Below are 25323 nucleotides of genomic sequence, written 5' to 3'. Positions count from 1 at the left end.
GGGGGCGGGCAGAGCTGAGGGAGGGGGAATGCACAGCTACTTCCCCCATGCCCGAGGGACACACACTTGTATACTCCCACAGAGCAGCCTGCCTCCTGGGCTGGCTTCCATTTTTATTTACTGCTCTCAATAGCTTTTAAGCTCCGTGAACCAGGGGCAATGTCTTCCAGAATCCTGAATGTATGTATCCCCAAAATGTCTGAGTTCTATGAAATCATACACTGAAACTAAGGCTTATGCGGAAAGTAGAGTCTCAAAACCTATACAACTCTAAAACCGGAGCTCTAATAAATAAAAACAATTATAGTAAGAAATATCAATGCAGTTAAGTCTCTACTAGCATTTATACGTATAGAATCATCAGGTGGTCCACCTTTTTCAGAGGTATATTCTGGGACTTTAACTTCCTCAGAGATTAAAGTCTTTGAAGATACTTGATTCAAGTGGAGACCACTTTATGAAATAAAGATCTAAATTAGCATTCTCTAAACACAGGGAAATGTCACTAACCTCTGCATCTGTACCTGCAGATAGCAGGTGAAACATAAAGGGCAATTTGGAGCCACTGGCTGGAGAGGACTAACTTATCCCATGTACCTCCAGCCTCTGGAGGCATAATTGAATTGCATAGAATTTGAACTACATTTTTAGTTTGTAAGCTCTTATTTTTAATCCAAACCCGAGGATATTTTTCACATTAATTTTTAGGGAGCGTGGGAGGGAGGCAGGAGCGGGGGAAAGAGAGAAGAAAAACATCGATGTGAGACACATCGATTGATTGCCTCTCGCACATGCTCTGATGGGGACTGGGGTTCTAATCTGTAACAGGCATGTGCCCTTGACCGGGAATCTGAACCCTTGACCCTTTGGTTCTCGGGCCAACCCTCCAATCATTGAGCCAAACCGGCCAGGGCAGTTTACATGCTCGTCTTACATCTCCCCAATGAGAAGGATTTGTTGGGCAGTGTAAAGCACGGAATCAATAATTCATAGACTCGGGGCTGTTTCCAAGTTGACCACTATTACTACTTAAAATGAGAAATACTTCTATTCCAAATGTTTAAAACATTAGTATCTAAGAAAATAAACAAATGTGAGAAATGACCTTTCAACAATGCCAGGTAAGTGGTGTTTTATTCCGATAATCATCATACATGCAAAGAGGGGTAAGGTCTGTTAGTGTGGTAGGAGGAATGCTTATATGGAGGTGGTTAGGTTGGATCGAAGGGGAAGAATGTCTTCACTTTTCACCACTCCACCAGCATTGGCTTTCAAGTGTGAGTGCAGTTCAAGTCTAATTCTGTAGTCTGGTGGGTTGACAAGCCTCTTTTTTATAAACTTTTCTCTGGTCTTGGCCCTGGCTCATCCAGGACATTGAATGCCTACTTTCATCTGTCGTCTTGTCACTAAAGTGACAAACTGTCATCATTTTGGCTATACAAAGTGTAACATACCCAGAAAGGTAGTTTAAAAGAAATTTAAAACCTGTAAATGACCACGTATGGTTCTGTTAGCTGTTGATGTAGCCTTACCAAATAAGCTTTTATAGCCTTTGTTTCTTCACTACTACCATTTCAGAGCATTAGTTAGCATGCTAATACTATATTATAGATCCTAGTAGATTGAGGATGTTCTAGAAAAGTTTAGATGGCTTTGGGGGAGAGACTATTGAATAATAATACTTTGGGATGCAGTTCTATAGGTTTAGGTTCTCCCAGTGTGTTGGAGGGTAGTTATTTTTCTCATTTAAATATATTTTTATTGATTTCAGAGAGGAAGGGAAAAGGAAGGAGGGTTAGAAACATCAGTGATGTGAGAGAATCATTGATCGGCTGCCTCCTGCACGCCCCACACTGGGAATCAAGCCCACAACCTGGGCATGTGCCCTGACCCGGGACATTCAATCACTGAGCCACACTAGCCAGGTGTGTTGGAGGGGTTTTAATTGTCCTTGACTTTGCTTATGGTGCTCGGATTGATTTCTTCTGCCCTGGCAAACCCATGCCATAGTTTTATCTACTCTTGTCTATGGAGTATATCCCTTAGTTCTTGCTCTTTCATTACCACCCTCCCTCCGCCCCCTCTGCTGTACAAAACATTTGTGGCTATGACCTCATTTGAACTCCCAGTACTGAAGATGTGTAGGCAAGTACTTAATGAAACATACTGGTTTTCCAATCTGTACCATCACCAAAGACTCTTTAGCAAATCCCTTAAGCTAGTAGTTCAGACATTGATCATTTCTGTACACGGGTATTAATTACTAATTTAAATTGATTGGTTTTTTTTGAAAAATGCATTTCAAGTTAATAGTTTGATCCAATTTAATCATTTTTGGAATGTCAGTGCACAATAATTACTTGGTTTCTGCTAAATCATTTGTCCAAAATGTATATGGGCCTGTTTTCTTGTGGCTTTCTAAACAGTAATTTATGAAGGGAGATGTTGAACCATACAGGGCTTCCATGCCACTGACTTTGGAAGAGAAGTTTAGTCATGTTAATGATGTCCTATAGATAAAGGTGTATTAAATTGGAAGCTTAAGTGTTAGTTTCAGAAAAGCAGATGCAGACTAATGGGGTTTTCCTACATTATTAATCTTAATGTAATTTAGCTTTTATCTTGGACAAATCCTATATAATAAAAGCCTAATGCGTTAAGTGTCCAACTGTTCATTCGATTTTTTGACCAGTCGCTCTGGAGGGCACTGACCACAAGGGGGTAGATGCTCCGATCCGAAGGTTAGCTTGCTGCTTGGGTCCGGCTGATAGGGACTGGGCAAGATGGGGCCGGACACGCCCTGGAATCCTCCCACAATCCCTCCCTGGCTGATCGTGCACTGGTGGGGTCCCTCGGCCTGGCCTGCGCCCTCTGGCAATCTGGGACCCCTCGGGGGATGTCTGCAGGCCAGGCCGAGGGACTCCACTGGCCTGCACTGGACCTCTAGTGGGACTATAACAGTCATTGACCTAGATACACGACACTGAATGTTATGTTTTTAGAACTCAAATATGAATATCTATGGTTTTGAAACCATCTATTTACTAAATGAAAATGTACTTTTCTGATGGCTAGCCACCTGTACAATTCTGTCCCATTATGAAGGTAATCAAGGAAGTTGCTTAGACAGCATAGAAGTGTGTAAGAATTTTCATCCAGGCAATAGAAACCAGATTATCCTTAACCCAGACGGGAAAAAGAGACCTCCAACTCTGCAGTCAGGACCAGTAGTTACCATTTACTTTTCCTTTGTTGCAAGACATAATGCTTGTGTGTACCTTAAACATTTTTGTTTTAACTTAAAAAAACGTAAATTCATTTGCCAGTCTTGATAACAGGGTGAAAGCCTTTTTTGTTGTTGTTGTTCATCCTCACCCAAGGATATTTTTCCATTGATTTTTAGAGAGAGTAGAACGGAGGGGGAGAGAAACATCGACTGGTTGCCTCTCATGCCCGTAGGATGGAGCCTGCAACCAAAGTATGTGCCCTTGACCGAAATTGAACCTGGGACCCTTCAGTCCACAGGCCGACGCTCCCTCCGCTGAACCAAACCAGCTAGAACCAGGGCCAAAGCCTTTGAATACCATAGGTTCTTGCTCGATTTGCTTATTCTGGCTCTTTAATTCCAATTTTGATATCTAAGCCCTATTTGCTAATACTTAAGAAAGCTTAGCCTGGCCGGTGTGTCTCAGTGGTTGAGCTTTGACTTACGAACCAGGAGGTCACAGTTTGATTCCTGGTCTGGGTACATGCCTGATTTCAGCTCGATCCCCAGTGGGAGAGTGTGCAGGAGGCAGCCAATCAATGATTTGCTCTCATCATTGATGTTTCTATCTCTCCCTTTCCCTTTCTCTATGAAATAATTTTTTTTTAAAGAAAGCTTACATTTAAGACATTTCATTTTATCTCACCCAGATTGCTGTATTTGGACGTGGTGGTACCCTCAATGTCAGCCATTAGTATTTTCTATTTTAGCTAAGGCTTTGTCAACCATTGTGTCAATTTACAGTGCTTTCTATGGATTTGCCACTGTTCTGTCGGTTATTTACTTGAAGGAATGATGCTGGGGGGAGCAATAGAGTCCTACCAGATCAAGAATGAGAGAAACAATGTTCAGACCCCCTCAGCATTAATTGATCACTGTTCTGCAGTGATGGTGTGTCCATAGGCAAAGGTGTCTGCTTTTTTCAAATTGAAGTTAATGTGCCTGTTAAGTATTACCATATCTTCTACTTAACATTTTAGAGGTTTTAGGGGGAAGCTGGGAGTTGCCAAACTAATGTCAGCCTGGAACTTTCCAGTTGGGGCAGATTGAGTTCCTGGCAACTTACTCAAGTAGGAGGTGAATATTGTGCTGTCTCTGAACTCTTCAGGCCATCAGTTCCTCTGGCAGGAGGGAGGGAGGGAGCTGGGCAGAGAAAACGACTAGCATGCATGTCAAAAAATCAGGACCCACACAGGGGATTAAACTTTGCTCTAAATTGATTTATCTGGTGAGCACTGTTTATATTTATTTGAAGGCAATATACTAAGGTAACATTTTCAGGTCAGTTAAGACATCTGTTACCTTAATAAACGTCATTTGGTTATTTATCATAGACTTCTTCTTTTTTTTTTTTTTTTTACTTGGGTGAATTTCAACCTAACCTAGCTCACGAATTTTTCATTTATAAGATGGATATGTAATACTTGTTTCAGGTACTACATACCTGAAAATTTAAAAAATAGTGAGCCTCTAGGATACTCTGTGATAATAGCTGTTGTGTATTTTTTAAGTGCTTGCACATTTCAAGCTTACTGATGTTCTTGATTGGGGTCTGCAGACTTTTCCTGTAAAGGGCCAGATAATATTTTCGGCTTTGTGGGCCATATAATCTCTGTCACTACTACTCAACTCAAGTTGTAGCACAAAAATATTCACAGACAATATGTAAAAAATGAATGGCTGGATTCTCATAAGATTTTATTAATGAACATTGAAATTTGAATTTCATATAATTTAAAAATATAAAAATCATTTGTAGTTCACAGACTGTACAAAAACAGGCAATAGGCCATACCTTGACAACTCTTTGCTAGATCATAAATTAAAGCTTCCTGTTATCAAATGGAGCAACTTTTGCTAATTTATATAGATTTAGAATATGAAGGGAGCCTCTTTCTGTCTAATCTTAAGCATAAAGATAATAAGAATTCTTTATGTACCCAGCGTTGGCTTTACATGAATTTCCCTATTCCTTTCTCACAGCATCTGTTATATTCTGAATATTCTTACATTTTGTAGATGAAAGAACAGGGTGACCTGCCTATGGTTACATATCCTTACATTTGGAAAAATAAGATAATGTAACTGAAGAATAATGGATCTGACCACAAACCTCAGGGTGTACAACTCTGGAGCTAAAAAACAAAGTCTCTTGCTTTTATCCTTTATTAATATCTAAAAATTGGAGAGTTTTACTAACTGAATCTGGCAGCTTACGTGATTTAATTAGGTAAGAATTATTTAGTGGTGAGATCATGTTATTGTTGAATTCTGAATTCACAGAGATGGTGTTTACAAAGGCTGTCAACTGCTTTTTTGTACTATTATGTGTTCTCCTAATAATTTCAATGAAATTTAAAAGGTTAGTCTAGAAGAGAAGTACAATCTTGTAAAAGATTTAGAATGTTGCTTATATATGGTTATGGTGGTTCTTTCAGGTGCTGTTGGTGAGCAGCAGTCGGTACCCAGACCAATGGATTGTCCCAGGAGGAGGAATGGAGCCCGAGGAGGAGCCTGGTGGTGCTGCCGTGAGGGAGGTTTATGAAGAGGTGAGGTGAACAGTAGTTTGCATTTTCTCTTTTCACACAGACTGTATTTTGGGGCTTTACAGACATCCTTCTGGTTCACAAACAAGGGACTTTGTTACATACACTGAGGAGTAGTCAAGAAGGCAGGTCACATAGGTGTGTTTTTTTTGTTGCCTAGTTTAACATTTTAAAGCATGTGACTATATCTAGCATTTTGCTAAGCAGATATTTTTTCTACCTGGTAAAATAGAGCTAACATCAATGTGGAACATGGAATTGCATAACAATAAGTCTGATCAGTGATCAATATATAACATGATGGTCTTGCCCAGAGCAAAGTTAGTATTACACTGAGCAAAAACATAGAGATGTTAATTATGTGCTATGATTATTTTTCAAGTAAATAAGAAACAAATTTGCTTTTATTTTGTTTTCTCTGAAAGTTCAATAAAATGGCACATGCACGCACAAAAGCGTACATGGCCTGCTTGTCTTCTTACACATGATGATATACACCTTGCTTTTACTCACAAGCAAAACAGCATAGTAAGTGCCACAAAAAGTTATTGAACAGCAGTTAAGAGTATAAATGGGAAAATAATGCTAAAGCTCTCATTGGGCCTTGGTGTGTAGTTGGAGGTTTCATAGAGATGGGTCTTGAAGGATGAGTGGCTTCTTAAGGGATGAACACATTTGAGATAGAGAAGACAAGCATGTACCAGTCTATTAGTTCACAGGATGGATTTGAATGGGGGGCACACTGACATTCCAATCACTCTTTACTTGGTAACTGTAAGGAGGACTCTGCCTATAGAAGGAATTATATCTCCTGAGGTGTGTGACTAAAGGAAGATTGGCCTAAATTTAAGTAAGAAGGGGGAGGAGTATTTATCAGTTCACAGAGAAAAGTCTGTTTTCATTCAGGAAATTTGTCCCAAATTTGTAGGGAGTTAATTTTTGGTCAGTTCTTGCCATTTCTTATTGAATAAATGGCAATAAGTCTCATCAACAGGAAGCTGCATGTAGAGCAAATAAAGTCAATGTGTTATAGCAAACCATGGGTCATGAATCTCAGCACATCAAAAAAATCACAGAAGCATGCTTAGTATGGAAGGGGCTAATGTGTTTAGATTTACAGGTTGAAATAGAAAGTAATTTTCATAATCAATTTTGTTATGAAAAGGTAAAATTTGTACATTTCATCTTTTTTCAATAGGCTGGAGTCAAAGGGAAATTGGGCAGGCTCCTGGGCATATTTGAGGTGAGTTACAAAAGTAATCCTTGGGCCGTGGCTGGTGTGGCTCAGTTGGTTGGAATATCCTCTCATGCACCAAAAGGTGGAGGGTTTGATTCCCAGTCAGGGGACATACCCAGATTGTGGATTTGATCCCTGTCTGGTTGGGGTACGTGTGGGAAGGAACCAATCAATGTTTCTCACTCACATAGCGCGCTCTCTCTCTCTCTCTCTCTCTCTCTCTCTCTCAAAAACAAACAAAATAATCCTTGGTTTGCTGATAAGAGAATCAATAATTTCTTCCTTTAAAACTATCAGAAGGGAAGTAAGTCATAAGAATTAGGAGGGAGGGAAGTAAAAACTACTTAACTTGCCTGTACCATTAGTTATATACTGCATATTATGACAATACAGTGAGTTGATGGAGAAACATTTATCACTTATGAAGAACTAGAGGTCCAGTGCATGAAAATTTATGCACTGGAGGGAGGTTCCCTCAGTCCGGGAGCCCTCAGGGGCAGGAGGCAACGCCCCCATCACACCTCTGCTGCTGGCAGCACAAGCCTCAGGCGGCCCTGGGCGGCTGGGCTGCCGCCATCCAAGGCTTGTCTGTGCCTGGGGCTGGCCCTGGGGGGCTGAGAGGACTGGGGGACTCTAGAGGCAGGTTTGTGGAGCAGCCGGGCCGCCTGCCGCCCCAGTGGGGCTGTGGGGAGATGAGGGCAGGGCAGTCAATTAGCATATTCTCTCCTTATTGGCTGTGGGCACCACCATCCTTGAGGGGAAGGCAGCAATTAGCATATTTCTTCCTCATTGGCTGTGGGCGCCACCATCTTTGAGGGTGGGGCAGTCAATTAGCATATTTCCTCTTTATTGGCTTTGGGTGTTGCCATCTTTTGCAATGGCATGAGGGTCAGTTAGCATATTCCCTCTTTATTAGATAGGATGTCTGGAAATGTACCCTTACCATCAGCATATAACATTAGATGACATACAGAATGACTATCCTTAAAGGGCTATGTGAAAATACAAAGCTCAGATACATAGAATAGTTGTGCTAAAAGCATAGAATTCTCATCTGTATAATCCTTTATTACTGAATGCAGAATGGAATTTATGGGGAGGGAATTTGGAAGTGGTAGATAGTCTGTGGAAAGTAGGGAAAAATGTGGTCAAGTCATGAGGCCTAAGCTATTCTCAAATAGATACTCACCCAAGATTCAAGCCTAGATACATGGTATACCAGATACAGTGTGACCTTTTCCCCCAAGATATTATTTAAGGGTAGCTTAGTCCTTCTGATAGAACCATAAAATTTTTATTTTTAAGCCTTTTTAAAGGAATTTAGAAAAAATTCTGATTGTACAGTACTTGGTAGAATTAATTCCCAGAATATAGTAATTGTTGAGTAAAGTTCCATCATGTTGACCAGTGTCACCCCAATCAATTTAATAACAGAAAAAGGAGTAAAGTTCTTAAGATAATGTTCAAACTTTCCCAGAATTCAGCACTTGCTTTGCCCAGTTAAATAGCGCCATCTTCTAAACTAAAAAACATACTGAGTTTTCTATAATTCTGAATAGCCATGATATAAAGAGCACATTTGTCAGTATGCTGACAAGATTTTTAAAGAAAACTCACATTATGTTTCATTTTATTTTTTTGTTAATCCTCAGTAGGATATTTTTCCATTGATTTTTAGAGAGAGTAGAGAGGAGAGGGAGAGACAGAGAGAAACATTGATGTGAGAGAGACACATGGATTTGGTTGCCTCCTGCACATACCCCAACCAAGGCCAGGAACCCTGCAACCAAGGTACATGTCCCTGACCCAAATTGACCCTTCAGCCTGCAGGCTGATATTTTATCCACTGAACCAAACTGGCTAGGGTGAAAACTTCTCACATTATAAATAAATGTTTATATACCATGGGAAGGTAATGGTATTAAATGCTTTTACTGTTTTTATAAAAGAGTACAATTTATATTCTATAGAATTTGAACAAAAAATGGTAATCAATACACTTTCCCCTTAGGAAATATAACATAAATAGAATGGCCCTACTCATTCATCCTGGTGATTTCAATGCATTTATGATCATAGCATAATAAAGATACTGATTTGCCAGGCACAGAGATAACGAGTTCTTCAAAATAAGGAACAGTAATGTTTGTGAGAGATGCCTCTACTTTATTGCTGTTCTTATTCCTTTCCAAAGACAAAATACATTGTTTGAGTGGATTACTCAGGTTATTTGTGGTAGAAAAAATTAGGACAATTATCTATAGTCCTAGACTATACCAAACAAGGCTAATTTTAGTTGAGATGAATGTGAGCCCCTTTGTCTTAAGGCCAACTTGTGTTTAATTTTGTCTAGAGACAAGACTAGGTGGCAGTTTTAATATGGGTAAAGTTGAGGTTGAATATAGGATTAAAAATAATGTTCCATGATTGGGTTGACCCAGATATTCTCAACCTTGGCTGTGCATAGTTCATCTGGAAGCTTTTAAGTATCAAAACCTAGGCCTTACCTCTAACTGAATTGGTGTCTCAAAAAACCATTTGCCCTGGGTGATGTAATGGGTGACCAAGATTGAGAAGTCCTAGTCTAGGTTAGTAGAGCTGTGCTCTTGTGTGTGTCTTGTAAACCTCTGAGGGAATGCTCTGAACTAACTGGGGATACTGCTCTACAAGTTGTGAGGGAAGCAGTTTTCCATAGTATGGAAAGGCTATCGGTATTAGCCCCACGGAATAGGACCTTAAAAAAGGATAGGAATGTAGTTCTTTTAATTACTTACCTGATGGACAGAAATCAGAAAGCTAAAAGTTTAGTACTGGGAGCTAATTTCATCACTTTAGTATTTTCTCTTACTTAAACTCACTTCTGTGCTGGATTATACAACTGAATATACTTGCCCATGTTGGTAAATAGGCTATGCTAATCAGCAGTGTGCCACAACTGATTTTTTTCCCTTAAAAACATGTACATGACTAGTTCCTATAGATTAAAATGCTTTTCTTTTTACATTCAAGCAGAACCAAGACCGAAAGCACAGAACATATGTCTATGTTCTTATTGTCACTGAAATATTAGAAGATTGGGAAGATTCTGTTAATATAGGTGAGTTTCCTTTTCCTTTTGCTATCAGAATTCTCTTAATTCAAATACTGTATGCATGACCTAGCTGGTTTGGCTCAGTGGATAGAGCGTGGGCCTGCGGACTAAAAGGTCCCAGGTTCGAGTCCAGTCAAGTGCATATGCCCGGGTTGCGGGCTCTATCCCCAGTAGGGGCATGCAGAAGGCAGCCAATCAATGATTCTGTCTCATCATTGATATCTATCTATCTATCCCCCCCCTCCGCCTCTCTCCCTCCCCTTTCCTCTCTGAAATCAACAAAAATACATTTTTTAAAAAATACTGCATACTTGTATCCAATTTTCATCTTAAATTATTTTTGGTAACCTTTCTTTTAGAGAAGGGAAGATGAATATACATCTCCATGTTTGAATTATTTGAAAATTCTTCAACATACTGTTGTCTAAGCCATTCCAAAAAAAACAGTCATTTGTGAAGAGTGAGGAATATTATTAACAGCGTATGGCTTACTTTTTAAAATTGACTTTATTGTATAGTAATCAATGTCATCACTGTTTTCTAGGAAGGAAGAGAGAGTGGTTCAAAGTAGAAGATGCCATCAAAGTTCTCCAATGTCACAAGCCTGTACATGCAGAGTATCTGGAAAAACTAAAGCTGGGTTGTTCTCCATCCAATGGAAATTCCACAGTCCCTTCTCTTCCAGATAATAACACCTTGTTTGTAACTGCTGCACAGACCTCTGGCTTGCCATCTACTATAAGATAGAATGGGGGGTCACTCCCACCATGTGCAATCTCATGGGGAGAGGCCTCTTTATTTTCCTTGGCAAACATCTGAATGACGCTTGCAAACTGTCTGAATTTGCCATACAAGGTTTTCTTCAAACAATTTGCATGTTTTTCAGATGCTTTTGAATCTTTTTTTTAATAGTGTAAAATATTTTAATAAGCCAAAGCCATGTGGAGTTTTTTTTAGATGCCTTAACTGTGCCCCTGACCCTCCCATCCTCCATGTTATTTTGGTTGTCTTTTTTTTTTTCCCTTCAGTTTTTCGTCCATTTGACGTCAGTCTGTGGTTTCTGTTAGATCAACTTACTCGTGGGTATGTTTTACCCCAGTTTGTTTTCTCATTCACAGCATTAATGTATTCAACAAATCCTTCTGTTGTGGGAATTTACAAAAATAATTCTTGATATTAACGGAAAACTTTTTCATAGTATCACAATTTTAATTCAAAAATTTCATATTTGGAATATTTCTGTATGGCCCAATATTTTGACAAAGGACCTAATTTGCTATTTTCAGGAATTTGCTAACTCATTTGTTTCAATTTTTACAACTGGTATTATGTCACTAACATAATTCCCCTATTGCTCAGTAGCCCTTTAACACAAAATTTTAACTCTATAGAGTTGGCCATTTTTAGTGAGCTATTTAATGTAAGCAAAACACATGTAGCAAATACATCATCTTATGAAATCTGGATTCATGGCATTTGAGTTAGCACACCCAGTTGCCAATTCCCTTTATCCATAATCTCTTTACACCAAGTATCTGAGAACCAAATTTCCCTCAATGTAAATTGCTTTTTAAAAATATATTTTCAGTTTTTCAATTTAGTGACACCTCTTCAAACTTGTTGGTCACTGATAACCAACCATACCTGGGTTTGGAATCAATAACCTCAAATGCCAGTCAGTGATGACGACTTCACAATTAAAATGGCCTTGCTGTTCAGCTGTTACAGACAATCTGTCTAATTTTTTATAGGTTGTCAGTAGGTACTATTTATCACATGACTGACTTACTTTTGGGGCACTGGAACATACCAGAACTAAGAATTATTTTGTCTTATATTTGTCTTTATATGTATTAAAATCAAGAATCCTAGCTAAAATATATAGGTACCTTTTCTGAAACTCCTGTATTTCCCCCAAACAGGCCAGGAATAAGGTGGGAGGGAAAACCTTTCAGTAAGATGTGGGGTGGGAGATGAAGGCAAGATCATTCTGTATGTAGACATTAGCCTTTTGTAAATATTGTAACTGATGAGCATAAAGTAGAAAATAAGTAGTTATACATTTGTCCTACAAATTATTAACCTTAAAAATGTAATTGCTGCTAAAAATAGAGTGCTGTTACACTTGAGGAAAATTGGTGCCACTTTATAAAATGAGATCTTGTGCCATAAATGCAGATGAACTAGATATAATATAAACATTAGTTCACAGATTAATGCTGTCAAAGGAATGAGTAATTAACCAATGACACTTCATTCTAAATTATGTGACGTGGTCAAACACGATCATCCAGAATTTTTGTTTTTCTTTGTACAGAGGTTATGTATTCTGGGTGTTTAAATTCCACAGATTGACGCTTTCTATCAATCTTCAATGGACTAAGATTTTTTGTTCTCAGTAATCTCTGAAGTTTCTTTAAATTACATACTTAACACAGCAGAGAAACTGGATTGTTTTTGTATATAGGACTGTGTCCACCTGAAATGCTATCACAGTGCTTGCGGGGAGGGGAGGTGGGTATCTTGTACATGACATTCTGAGAGTTAACAATGCATGAAATTATTTTATAAACTCTTAGACTATGTAATTGACCTGTAAAATATGTACAGTATTAATGTCAGCCATCTCTTAAAAGTGAGCCTATAAATATTGTTGTGTAATTTTCTTTGGTCAGAAACATTTGGACGAAGTAGTGCCACTCGAGTCAGGATTTCTTCAGTGCCATTTAGCAAACTAACTGTCTTTAGTCTATGCAACTAGCAGAAATTTGAATGATGCAACAGAAGATTTACAGTTGTCACACTTTAAATTTCATATGAGGGGTTCTTCACTATTCTTCTAGAACCCAGTCTAGCAAAATTAGAGAAGGGCCTTAAGGAGGCTCAACAGTTGAATCTACTATCTCAACCCTCTAAAGATTGTTAGTGTTGGGATTGTCATTTATGCTTTCTGTGGGGTAGTTGGATAAAATTGGACAGCTAAATTTTTCAGTACCATGTGCCTCCTAATTAAAACAACAAGTTTGTAAAGTGACTTGCAGACACAAAGTAGCAACTAGCCTGCATGTTGTTGGGTTTTTGGTTTTTATAGACAGATGAAATTTTCCAACCAGACACATGCCATTCAGTTTTCCGGTGTTGATCACACAGTTGTATAAAGAAGCAAAACTGAAGGGGGGTGATTGTTGTATACACTTGAATTGCTTTGCATGGTCTCATTGAGATAATTGGTGTAAGAATCTTGACTTTTTTTATATTTGGAAACATCAAATAAAAATGGAAATAAAGTAACTCTTTTTTTTTATATTAAGACCAAGAAAAAACTTGTCTTGCATTCCACAGTAACATTATTCTTCTCCCACTGATGGTCATATATGTTATCTCAGTAAAAGTACATTTATACACTTGCCTTTATGATTAACTGGGTTATAAAAGGAACTGGTCACCAATAAGATGTTGCCATTACTCTCCCAAGGATATTTCCCATCTTCTTAGACAGTAGCCTAATAGTGCATGGCGGCTATAGTTGTCTTATAGCACTCTTCCCCTGCCCTAATCGGGTTTTGCTATAATTATTTCAATGATTTTCAAGAGCTCTTGATGTATTCTGTATTTTGCTGTAGGGTGTTTCATTTTAATCATTTTACTGTTTAAATGGGTAGCTGGCTACAGGTACCCTGCCAGCCATAAGACCAACTTTAGAGTCCTTACATAAATGTTCTACACAAATCTTAAATTGTAGGAAAGAAGCCTGGCCTGTGTGCCTAAGTGGTTAAGCATCAACCCATGAGCCAGGTCAAGGTTACAGTTCGATTCCTGGTCAGGGCACATGCCCAGATTGTGGGCTTGATCCCCAGCTGATCAAGGATTCTCACCATTGATGTTTCTATGATTTTCTCCCTCTCCCTCTCAACATTTTTTAAAAAATAGTAGGCAAAGAGAAAGTTTGGCATTTTCCAGTATTATTTTCACACTGAAATACAAGAATTCTCTACAGGTCTCTAAGCAGAATTCTGTAGACAAAAGTGACAGGGCTAAACAGCTGATTTACTAAAGTATAATTTTTAATGAGTTGGTTATAGCAGGAATATTTCTGTAGTTGGTTTTGTTCTGTAGTTGGTTTCCAACCAACACTTTCATAAATTCTTAACCCATACAGTAATCAGGATCTGCTTTTAAAAGACATGCACCATCTTCAAAAGTAATATTTTATTTAAAAATGATTCCCCCCACCAAATACTTGGCTGTACAGTTCCATATAAAACGTTGCTATTTGGTGGAAAAGTGATTTTACCCTTGGTGCTGCTTTGCTTTCCTATTTTCAATACCTTCCTAGTGCCATTGGCTAAGTTATAGGAGTAAGAAGAGAAGGCCCTTTTGCCAGGAAACTAGTCTCAAATTCCTCTATTTGATGTAATTTCAATTAAATGTGACCCCAAAAATTACTCTTCCCAATATGTGGATCACTACCCTCTGGACATCACATTTCCTTGTTATTAAACGCCAGTGCCAGGCACATAAGTATTGTAAATCTTACTTTCTCAACTTTTACTCAAATTAGTGAAATAAAAATATTTGGCTCTCAATGTGTATCAAGAAACATAAACATACCTTTTGATAAATTAACTACATAAGATGGCCAAAAATATTAAAGATTTATGTACTAAGATAGGCAACTAAAATGGTAAGGTGTGAAAATAAAATGCCCAGGCCTGCCTAACGGGGTAATGGTTAGCTAGTAACATGTCTATATAATGGACTATTATAGACATAAAATGTAACCCTTTCACCCAACAATTCCATTTCTGGGAGATACTTCAAGTTGCACAATCAAAATGTACCAAAGATGTATATTGCAGGATTTATTAAATTCATCAATTTGAATTGCAAATGGGGGTGTTAAGTTATGGTCATCTAGTCAATAGATATCACTTGAATTACACTGCCATAGGTGGAAGTCCTTTTAGTAACTGATTTTAAAAAACACTACACAGCATTACCTGTTAAAGCTCACTTTTTAAAAAGGAGCTTTTACATATTTCAGATTTTATTTTTAAATGAACTATTGAAACTTTCTGTGACAATGTTCAATAACCTTACATGAAAAAGATGGGTTTAATGACCTGATCTATACATTTATCAAAAAATATAATCAAGGGGAAAGAAGAAACTTATACAAATGTTTCATCTAATTGTTATTGGAGTAACAGTAATGTATCACTTTTTAAAAGGGGAAGTATTGACACATTTGCTTCTAGCACAATAGCAATGACATCAATCACTGCCAAGGAGGAAGGAAGCTGAACCTATAGGCCAAACCTAGCCCCAACTTGTAACAGCCCAGAAACGTAGAATGTTAACATAAAGTGATTTAAAAGAATACTTTGTGACATGTAAAAATTAAAGTTTTATCAGAGTGCAGAAGCCTCTGTTTAAAATTGTCTACGGATATTTTCTCACTACAATAGCAGAGCTGAGTATGTTACTGTACCAGCAGTTCTCAGTGACCCCTTTGGCGGTTGAACGACCCTTTCACAGGGGTCGCCTAAGACCATCCTGCATATCAGATATTTACATTACGATTCATTAACAGTAACATTACAGTTATGAAGTAAGCAACGAAAATTATATGGTTGGGTCACAACATGAGGAACTGTATTTAAAGGGCCAGAAGGTTGAGAACCACTGCGTGTAGACAGATCCATGGCCTGCAAAGCCCAAAATACTTAGCTTTAGAAGGAAAAAGGAGGTTGTAAGAATGTGGCCCTTGATTACCCACCCAGTCATGTTTCCTGCCAAAACTGAAGGAAAACGGCACAAGTTCAAATTTAGTGCAACCAATCTAACATGCCTAAGCTGCTTTTGACTGGTCTAAGTCTTAAGTAGTCTACTTTGTAAACTTGCAAGGTTAGGTTATAATGAAATTTAAGTTATTGGGATTTACTAACCTAGATAATTGAACTATTTCAAAAAGAATCGTGGTGGGTGAAACTGGTTCAGGAATGTGTAAAAACTAAATCTTATTCTTGGTAAGAACATGAGGTTATCAAATCTTCTAATTTCTAAAACATGTTTTGACGCAATGATTAGAGGAGGTAAAATGTTAAAGCTCCTTAATGAGCACCATAAAATGTACTTTTACAGATAATAGAATTTCAGTCGCTCTGCCAACTGGAGACCATTAGCAAGGTCTAAATATTCAGGCAATTATTATATGCTTCGACAACCAGAAACTGAAAGAATTCTATCAAATCAGTAGAGACTCCGCTTGGTAGCAAGTCTACATTCACACACTTGAAGCATCTCAGGCCCATATGAAATGAAAGCAGCTGAAGGGTGACAAAGGTGAAATTGGGGGCGGGGGGGGGGGAACCACCCAAATTCTTCACGTTGAACTCTACACTTAACAGGAAAAACTTTAGTCCAACTCCTAGTTTTGCAGCCAATGGGAACTTGCCCAATTTGTAACAGCTGTAAGCAAAGCCAACTCTTGGAACCAATCCTCCCAAATTCCAACCTCAATGATAAAATGGAAATTAATGCAGAGGTATAATTAAGAAAACAAAGTATCACCAGTCTTTATATTCTTTCAAGTTATTACATTCAATATGTTTTGCTTTTGTGATCAAGTCTTTTAAAAAATAAACCCCTATTTAATTCCTTAAACTAAACAGCATGCCAAATAGCTAAATAAAATGCTGCCCCAGGCCCCAAAATACATTATTTCAATGAATTATTACATTTTCTTAGACTGATGAATTAGCTGTTCTATAAATCATGGTATTTGGGAGGAGGGGGTAGCTTTTCTAGAAAAGACTATTTAAGCTGTTTGCTACTGCAACAAAAATGGATGTGGCTAGAATAGCCAAAAGATTCCTGGGCTTTCAAATCCTATATAATGAAGAGCTAATATGCTAATTAGACTGAACAGCAGAACAACCATCCAAAGCTGGGGCAGCAAAGGCCGGAAGCTGCAGCGGCTGCGAGGGCCAAGCCCCTTGCACAAATTTCGTGCATCAGGCCTCTAGTAGAAATATAAAGCCAATCCCTATCATTCCCATGACATCATTTAGGTCAATTTAGCAAGAATTGTGTTCATAATGTCTTGTATAATACCAGATTTCCTTCCCCCTTCACTCTCCTTAAACAGTGCTAAACCATGGAACCACCTGTGCTTTTTGTATCTATTTGTATTTAATCTCGGTCTAGAGCAGGGTTTAAGTTCTGTATCAGACAAAGATCTTATTAGGCTGCCTCAGAGAACTATTGAAGCAAATCACAGCAAAGTAGACTACAACAAAATTTAAAAAGTAACACAAAGCTATACCAACACCTCAGTTTGGGCAGAGTTGACTCTCAAGAAGCCACTTATCAGTATACCAGAGGCCCGGCGCATGAAATTCGTGCATGGGGGAGGGGGGCCCCGCCCGGCCTGCACCCTCTCCAATCCAGCACCCCTCAGACCTAAACCAGCACTCCGACATCCCTCTCGCAATCTGGAACCACTGGCTCCTAACTGTTTACCTGCCTACCTACCTGCTCTGTCTGCCTACTTGATGCCCCTAACTTCCTCTGCCTGCCTGCCTGCTCACCCCTAACCACCCTCCCCTGCCGGCCTGATTGCCCCTAACCACCTCTGCCTCGGCCCCCGCCACCGTGGCTTTGTCTGGAAGGAGGACCAGAAGACCAGAAGATGTCTGGTCGACCTGGTCTAATTAGCATATTACCCTTTTATTAGTATAGATGCAGATTCTTCTCCATGCTCCCAGGACTTTGCACATGCTATTCCCCCTGCCTGGAGGTGTTCATGTGGCTGGACTCCAGAAGAACAGCCTTCCCAAGTACTATTTCCCCACTCCAAGACAATTACAACTATTTATCCATTGTCCTCCCTCATTAGATTAACACATTGTTTGCGGGTAGTTTTTATCACGCGCTAACAGGTGGCACGGGCCATTTTTGCTAATTTTTTGCGCAAATGGCAACGTTCAGTAAAATTACGATAACTTTAGTTTACATATTTATATGTTATCTGCATTCTACCGCTAGTCTATAAAAAACGTATTAATACGTGTCCTGCGCTCTACTAAACTGGTAGAACGTATAAATATGTAAAACGTGTAAACACGCTTCCCGCATACAATGTGTTAAAAAGGCAATGAGGGAAAGAAAGGCCCTAATCATTCCTAACAAGTAGTCTGGTCTTGAGCACACATTAAAGATTTTTATTTGTTAAGTGAATTCTTTCCTTAAGCTTAGGAGTTAACAAAGTCAAAGGCTCATAAGGGAACAGGACTGCATAAAGAAGCAGGTGTGCTGGGAGGCAGGTGAGACTTTAGCCAACTGCAGAGCCACTGGATAAGAGGACAAGGCTGCCACTCAGTTCCTCCCAGCCAATGACATGCAACGGTGGGTCATGTCCTCTGTTGCCAGATAGTAAGAACAAGTTACCAAAATTCTGTATTTTCATGAAAATCTCCCAATTTTTATAGATGTTGGCACTCAATTTAAAATGTTTAACCAACCACACTGTGGGGGCCAAGAAAAACAGGCCAAAATTCCAGATAGCTGCAAACCCTGCATTGGCCCCTCCCTGAAATCCTCTGAAAGTTCAGTGAACACACTGACTCTTATTTCAATCCAAAGGTTGAAAAAGCAGATTTTACCAAACAATCCAGACTCATCAAAATTACAAAGGAAAAAGACATGATGCCATGAAATTGGGAATGTATATATTTGAAATGAAAACTGAATTATTCCATTTCAGTACTTCTATTACAAACTTAGTAGACAACAGTTCTATTTTAGATTTTTATAGTACAATAGATTTAAATGTATAATTTTAGAATTATAAATCACTGTGAGACTAGCTATCATCATGAGCAGTGCCACCTTGAATGTTCATTCATTTTAGCCCCAGAATAAAATTATTTCCTTAGTTCTAAAACACTCTCTAAATAGCCTAAGAATAGTTTTTAAGTTTAAAATATTCAGGTTATCAACAATTTTTTTCTGAATTAAACTTAGATTTGTTTCCAAACAATGCATTTATTCAGTAGGATACCAGTTACCAGTCATAAAAAACTTTTGTATGTTGAAAATGTAATTTTAATAGATAATTCTTCATCTTACATAGGAGCACAATAAAATACACCACATTCTGAAGAAACTCCAAAAGTTACGAGATTAAAAGTGGGGGAAATTCAGATAGGCTACAATATCCATTACCTTGAAACTGCAAGAGATAAGGGTTCCAACCCATAGGTTAACATATACATACTTAGGACTGGCTACATTGATGACTTTAAAATAACAACAATCAGAATTAGATATGGAGAGGTGTGGGAAAGAACAGTTTTGTGGGGCAAAGGACTCTGTCAATGATGAAAAAATTACTGAATTATCAAATTAAAGAATAAAAGGAGCTCCCACAGCAAATACTAGAGGGATAAATATAATAATAAGTAACTGAGAATTTGACACTCAAATGAAGAAGTCTTTCTGATGACACTTCTGCAAACTCGTAGCTTAAGATTTGCTCACTGGATCTATAAGGAAGACTCAAAATTCTCAGCAAATCCCAAATGCTTATCAGATTGTGTTTCCTAATAACACCATCAGTGATTACATGAAGTTTTCAGACAAGAACTAAGGAAAGGGTCATAACCCAAATGCCTGTCACAAATGTGGCACAACATGGGAAAGTCCTACACAAAGTCAGTCAGACCGCTGCTTTGCTGGAACTCTCATATACAGTTAATTTTCAAACATTGTGGCAAGACACCAATGCTCATCTAGCTAATCAGACAACACAAATACATTTATTTCAAATTTCAAGGAGGTAAAAAAATGTTAAGATACGGATATTTTATGCATGCTCAGGGCCAACTTAAAAATACTCCATTCAGTGATATCATAACACAAATTTGCATCAGTGAAAAGAAACTGGCATAATCCACCTCTTATCATTCAACTTGTTGGATGGTGAAGACCAAAACAGAATATTTCACTAGTTTTAATTTTTAAATACGATTGTCACATTGGGAAAATGAAATAAACACAGTAAAATAAACTGTACAAAGGCAAAGTAGAATAACCAAAAATATTTTACTAAAACATAAGATTTACAGAAGTTTCCAGACAAGCCATACAAATGGTCACAAGCTTTTCTTGAAGGGGGAATTCTACATCTGACAGCAAAGTCACAATGTTATTTGTGAGGGCCATGGTGTTTGTTTAATGTTCCCATTTTGGTTCAAACAATCAAGCTTGTCCACCTACAGTGTCTAAATGAAGTTAGACTTGGCTAGAGTGCATATTCTAAAGAACTGGTTAGCTGCATTTAACCAATGCAATTAGATCATCATAAAAAGGGGGAAAGGAGCCCATAAAATTAAAATTAAACTACTTACCCCCTCAAAAAAAAGAAAACACCCAAACCCCAGCAGCTAACCCTGACAACTACCTTCATTCACAGTGCTTTATACTTAAACCATGATGGGGAGAAATGAATAAAAGCAGAGAGGGGTCACTGCTTTTAAACGTTTCACAACAGTCCAGATGGTACTTCTAGCCTCTGCTCATGCTTTATAACAGTGAATCAGGACAAGACATAGATTTGCTAATGTGCATTTAATCACCAAAGGACTGAAGATGTCTGGGCTTTTATTCTGTAATGTTTCTAAGACTGTGTCCATTAAATGCAAACAAAAAAGGAAGAAGTCTTGGCAGAACAGGAGAAGTGATGCACACCTGATGATGAGATCGATTTAAATATTATTCATGGCATATAGCCTAGTCCATGCTCTAGCTGTTTCTATGGCTTGGGCTTCGTTGGTCTTCCATTGCTCCGCTACATCATTTGCTAATGGGTCATCTGGATTAGGAGCACTTAACAAAGCCTGGATCGATAGCAGAACTGTGCGAATCTGCAGTGCTGGGGACCACTTATCTTTCAAAATATCTAAACATATTCTTCCCAACTTGTCTACATTAGGATGATAAATTTTGGTCATGAAACGTACTTTAGGTGCTGTCATTGGGTATGATGAAGAGTGAAGATATTTTGTTAAGAGGTATTTATTTACATATTATAAGCAGGATCTGATTTACTCCCTTTAATATATATTTCCTTTTTCTTGTTAAGACTCTAAAAGAAGTTTTTTTAAAGGTAGCACAAATATGTTTAAAAAGTGGAGATGGTGTAAAAGAGAATGAATATTAAATACCTGTTTCTATGGCTTGGGCTTCGTTGGTCTTCCATTGCTCCGCTACATCATTTGCTAATGGGTCATCTGGATTAGGAGCACTTAACAAAGCCTGGATCGATAGCAGAACTGTGCGAATCTGCAGTGCTGGGGACCACTTATCTATATGAAGGCAACAGGCCCAGAATGATCAAACAGGGAAAACCAGCCCCAGAACTGCTGCACTGCCCTCCCACAGACCGCTGTGGTCTTTGGATAAGGCAAGATTATAATGTACAGATTCTCAATATGGAATGCCTAAGACAAAATGAAGAAATCTTAATAGCGCATACTGATAAAGGTAACACTTACCTTTCAAAATATCTAAACATATTCTTCCCAACTTGTCTACATTAGGATGATAAATTTTGGTCATGAAACGTACTTTAGGTGCTGCCATTGGGTATTCTTCTGGAAGGAACAGTTCAAGTTTAAAAGTCCCTCCCTCAAAGGGGGAATCCTGAATGAGGAGAGGGGAGGGGAGGGGAGGGGAGGGGAGGGAGGGGAGAGGAGGGGAAGGGAAGGGAATAACACTAGGATTACCACATAGCTAAGGCAACTTGCCCTTTAAAACTCTACCAAGCCCTAGCTGGTTTGGCTCAGTGGATAGAGCATCGGCCTGCGAACTGAAGGGTCCGAGGTTCGATTCCAGTCAAGGGCATATGCCCGAGTTGTGGGCTCGATCCCCAGTGAGGGAGTTGCAGGAGGCAGCCGTTCAATGATTCTCTCTCATCATGGATGTTTCTATCTCTCTCTCCCTCTTCCTTCCTCTCAGAAATCAATAAAAATATATTTTTAAAAAGTTTAAATAAATAAATAATAAAATAAAACACTACCAAAACTAAGTTGTTTAAAAAGTAAAATTAGTTTTAAAGCCACTGAAAATCTCCCCTCCTAATCAGGTCTAGAGAAATATAACATACAACCATGCCAATTAAGTCTCTAAGATTGATGAAATTTAAAGGGACCCTTACTGGTCCCCATTTATCATATTAGTTTTCCTTTCCATCTTTCTCCCTCTGAAAAAAACTGTAACATTCTTCCTCCTCCTCCAAACCTCTGACATCTCCATCTTCATCCTCACATTTGGCTGATGACTCTGCTTTCAATATGTCATGAGAAATCCAAAACTTCCTGAAGTTTCCTCTGTAGCATTTGTACACTTCCCTAAATCTGTGCTCTGCCTTTTCTCCTGTCACTATGGATGAAATGGCTATCACTCTGGGCTAAGGCCAACCTTTCCTCTTAAGAACTAGATTTTAACTCCTCCTCACCTACTCAAAGACATTGCTCTAGCATTTCCTTCCTCTCCTAAATCATGTTTTTCCCCTTTTAGTGGTTCTTTCTCTAAACTGTACAAACTTGCTGTAATTTCTCCCAATAAGAGAAGAATCTGACTTTGACTCCCTACCAGCTACTGCCTCATAACTTTGCTCCTCTGTTAAGTTATCTATACCTGCTCGTTTCCAATCTCTTCCCTCCTATCTTGAACACAATTCTCTAATCAGGCTTAGCCACTAACCTGCTTATTAAAGTCACCAATGATTCCCCATGGTTAAATCAAATGACCAATGTTTTAATCTTTATTTTTCTTGACCTAAATATAACATCTTACCCAGCTGGCTAGGCCTCGTCACAAGGCTTTACCTAGCTTCCTGTAGCCACACTCTTTGGGCTCTCTTTGAAGATTGGTCTGGCAGCAACCTCCTAGCTGATTCCTCCCTAATCGCCCCAACACCCTAAAGCTGAAGTGTGCCAGGGCTCTATCCCAGGGCTTCTTCCCTGCCTATACATTTCCATAGTGATCTCATCTAGCACAATCAATTTATTCTAAAATAGAGGCCTGGTGCACAAAAATTTGTGCACTGGGGGTGGGGGTGGGGGAGTCCCTCAGCCCAGCCTGTGCCCTCTCGCAGTCTGGGACCCCTCAGGAGATAACGACCTGCTGGCTTAGGCCTGCTCCCGGGTGGCAGAGGGCAGGCCCAATCCCTAGGTGCAGCCCCTGGTCGGGCTCAGAGCAGGGTCGATTGGGGAGTTGGGGCGCCGCCCCATCATGCACAGAGCAGGGCCCATCAGGAGGTTGTGATACCACCCTCAGTCACGCTCAGGGTAAGGCCAATTGGGGGGTTGGGGCCCCGCCCCCTGTCACACTCAAGGCAGGGTCAATAGGGAGGTTGCAGCGCTACCCCCTGTCACGTATAGAGCAGGGCCGATCAGGGGGTTGGGGCGCCGCCCCCTGTCACGCACAGAGCAGGGCCCATCAGGGGACTGGGGAGCTCCCCCCTGTCACGCACAGAGTAGGGCCAATAGGGGAGTTGGGGCACCACCCCCTTGTCACACAGAGCAGGGCGGGTCAGGGGGTTGGGGCACCGCCCTCTATCACCCACAGAGCAGGGCCGATCAGGAGGTTGTGATACCACCCTCAGTCACGCTCAGGGTCAGGCCAATTGGGGGGTTGGGGCCCCGCCCCCTGTCACACACAGAGCCACAGGGCGATCAGGGGGTTTGGGCGCTGCCCCCTGTCATGCTGATCCCGGTGCCAGGAGGCCTCAATGCTCCGCTGATTCCGGTGCTGAGAGGCATATTACCCTTTTACTATATAGGATAGAGGCCTAGTACACGGGTGGGGCCGGCTGGGTTGCCCTGAAGGGGGGCCTGGATCAGGGGGGGGGTCCCCACTGGGGTGCCTGGCCCGCCTGGATGAGAGGATGATGGGTGTTTGCCGCTGGGCACACCCCCTTTAGAGCGGGGGTCCCCACTGGGGTGCTTGGCCAGTCTAGGTGAGGTGCTGAAGGCCGTTTTCAGGCTGGCGGGGGACTGAACCTCCCAACCTGTCCCTTTTTTCTTTTTTTTTTATTCTGGGCCAGCTTTAGCTCTCAGGCTTGGCTCCAGCTCTGAGGCCTCGGCTACTGAAAGCAGGTATCTGGTTTGTTTGGGTTCTATAATTGAAACAATGTTGCAGTCCCGCTGAAGGCAAGTTTCTGGGGTTTTGTTTAGCTTCTATATTTGTAACAATGTTTCTTAAACTGCAAGCTCAGAAGCCGGCAAGGCAGGTGGGGAACATTGGCTTCCTCCGTCACTGAAGGAAGCAAGCAAGCCTCCTGTTCGCTTCAAGCTGCCTGGCTGCCGGCCGCCATCTTGGTTGGCAGTTAATTTGCCTATCACCCTGATTAGCCAATGGGAAGGGTAGCGGAGGTACGGCTAATTACCATGTTTTTCTATTATTAGATAGGATTCACTCTGTATTTGAAGTTTCTCCAAAATCATATCCAGCACAGATCTCTCCCCTGATCTTGCCTCTTCTATCCATAACCGCCTGCTTGACAGCTCCTTTAGAATGTCTAATAAGCATCCCAAACTTAGCATGACTGTCACCTTCAACCTGTTCCTACTCGCAAAGCCTTCCTCATGTCAGTTAACCACAGACCCATCATTCCAACTGATCCACCTTTCCCTTCATACCCCACACATTTAACCTGATCAACAAATTTTGCTAGCTTGAACTTTGAAATCTACCCAAAGTCCTTATAATACACCCCCTCCCCCAAGAGGCTTTAAATGAACCTTTCACTCATCTTCAGCTATGCTTCCACACCTTACTCGCAACCTCACCTGCTCTGTTCCAGCGAGACTACCTTCTTTGTAGTTCTTCATCCTGCTAGGCACACTCCTCCCTCGGGGGTTTTGCATTTGCTCTTCTTTCCAAATTTCTACTAATATATGGCTTACTTCCTCAGCTCCTAAGGTCTTCATTCTAAAGTGTTTTCTCAGTAAAACCTCCATGATTGAAGCTACAAAAACCCCATATTACCCTATCCTAAATCCTCCCTATCCTTGCTCCCCTACTTTATCTCCTCAGCACTACTAACATTTTACATATATATCATTTAAATCAGAATGAAAGTGCCATAAAAGGAGAGGTTTGCATGGTTTATTTA

The 25323-nt window shown here is 39.9% G+C and overlaps 2 protein-coding genes across 3 annotated transcripts in view; one reads left to right on the top strand and one right to left on the bottom strand.

The window, feature by feature from the left end:
- NUDT4 (nudix hydrolase 4) overlaps positions 1 to 13449 on the top strand; it is an 18682-nt gene extending 5233 nt beyond the window's left edge. Inside the window, exons 2-5 of one of the 2 annotated variants that reach the window (XM_015564525.1) lie at positions 5704 to 5814; positions 7010 to 7054; positions 10058 to 10145; positions 10684 to 13449. In XM_015564525.1, the coding sequence (XP_015420011.1) occupies positions 5704 to 5814; positions 7010 to 7054; positions 10058 to 10145; positions 10684 to 10886 (447 nt within the window). In that variant the 3' untranslated portion in view covers positions 10887 to 13449. Of the gene's footprint in view, positions 1 to 5703; positions 5815 to 7009; positions 7055 to 10057; positions 10146 to 10683 lie in introns of those variants that run through there. The other variant, XM_015564524.1, reaches the window with a different exon arrangement.
- A 6778-nt stretch (positions 13450 to 20227) lies between these two features.
- On the bottom strand, positions 20228 to 25039 carry UBE2N (ubiquitin conjugating enzyme E2N). The gene is made up of 4 exons (XM_006764650.2): positions 24998 to 25039; positions 21698 to 21845; positions 21368 to 21508; positions 20228 to 20949 (listed from the first exon to the last, which is right to left on the bottom strand). The coding sequence occupies exons 1-4, from the start codon at positions 25037 to 25039 to the stop codon at positions 20909 to 20911; spliced, it is 372 nt and encodes a 123-aa protein (XP_006764713.2). The 3' UTR covers positions 20228 to 20908.
- Between the last annotated feature and the right edge of the window lie 284 nt (positions 25040 to 25323).

Source organism: Myotis davidii, unplaced genomic scaffold, assembly GCF_000327345.1.
Source record: "Myotis davidii unplaced genomic scaffold, ASM32734v1 scaffold581, whole genome shotgun sequence".
Classification (NCBI taxonomy): domain Eukaryota; kingdom Metazoa; phylum Chordata; class Mammalia; order Chiroptera; family Vespertilionidae; genus Myotis; species Myotis davidii.
Note: the sequence above shows the minus strand (reverse complement) of the source record. Positions and strands in the feature narration are given on the sequence as shown.

Bases quoted from the DNA above. Each gene is read 5' to 3' on its own strand.
- UBE2N (XM_006764650.2), bottom strand. From the start codon at position 25,039: ATGAAGAACTACAAAGAAGGTAGTCTCGCTGGAACAGAGCAG. The intron at 21,846-24,997 runs GTGAGGTTGCGA...CTCCTCATTCAG, and splicing joins GTCTCGCTGGAACAGAGCAG to GATTCCCCCTTTGAGGGAGG. The intron at 21,509-21,697 runs GTAAGTGTTACC...GCCTTCATATAG, and splicing joins ATGTTTAGATATTTTGAAAG to ATAAGTGGTCCCCAGCACTG.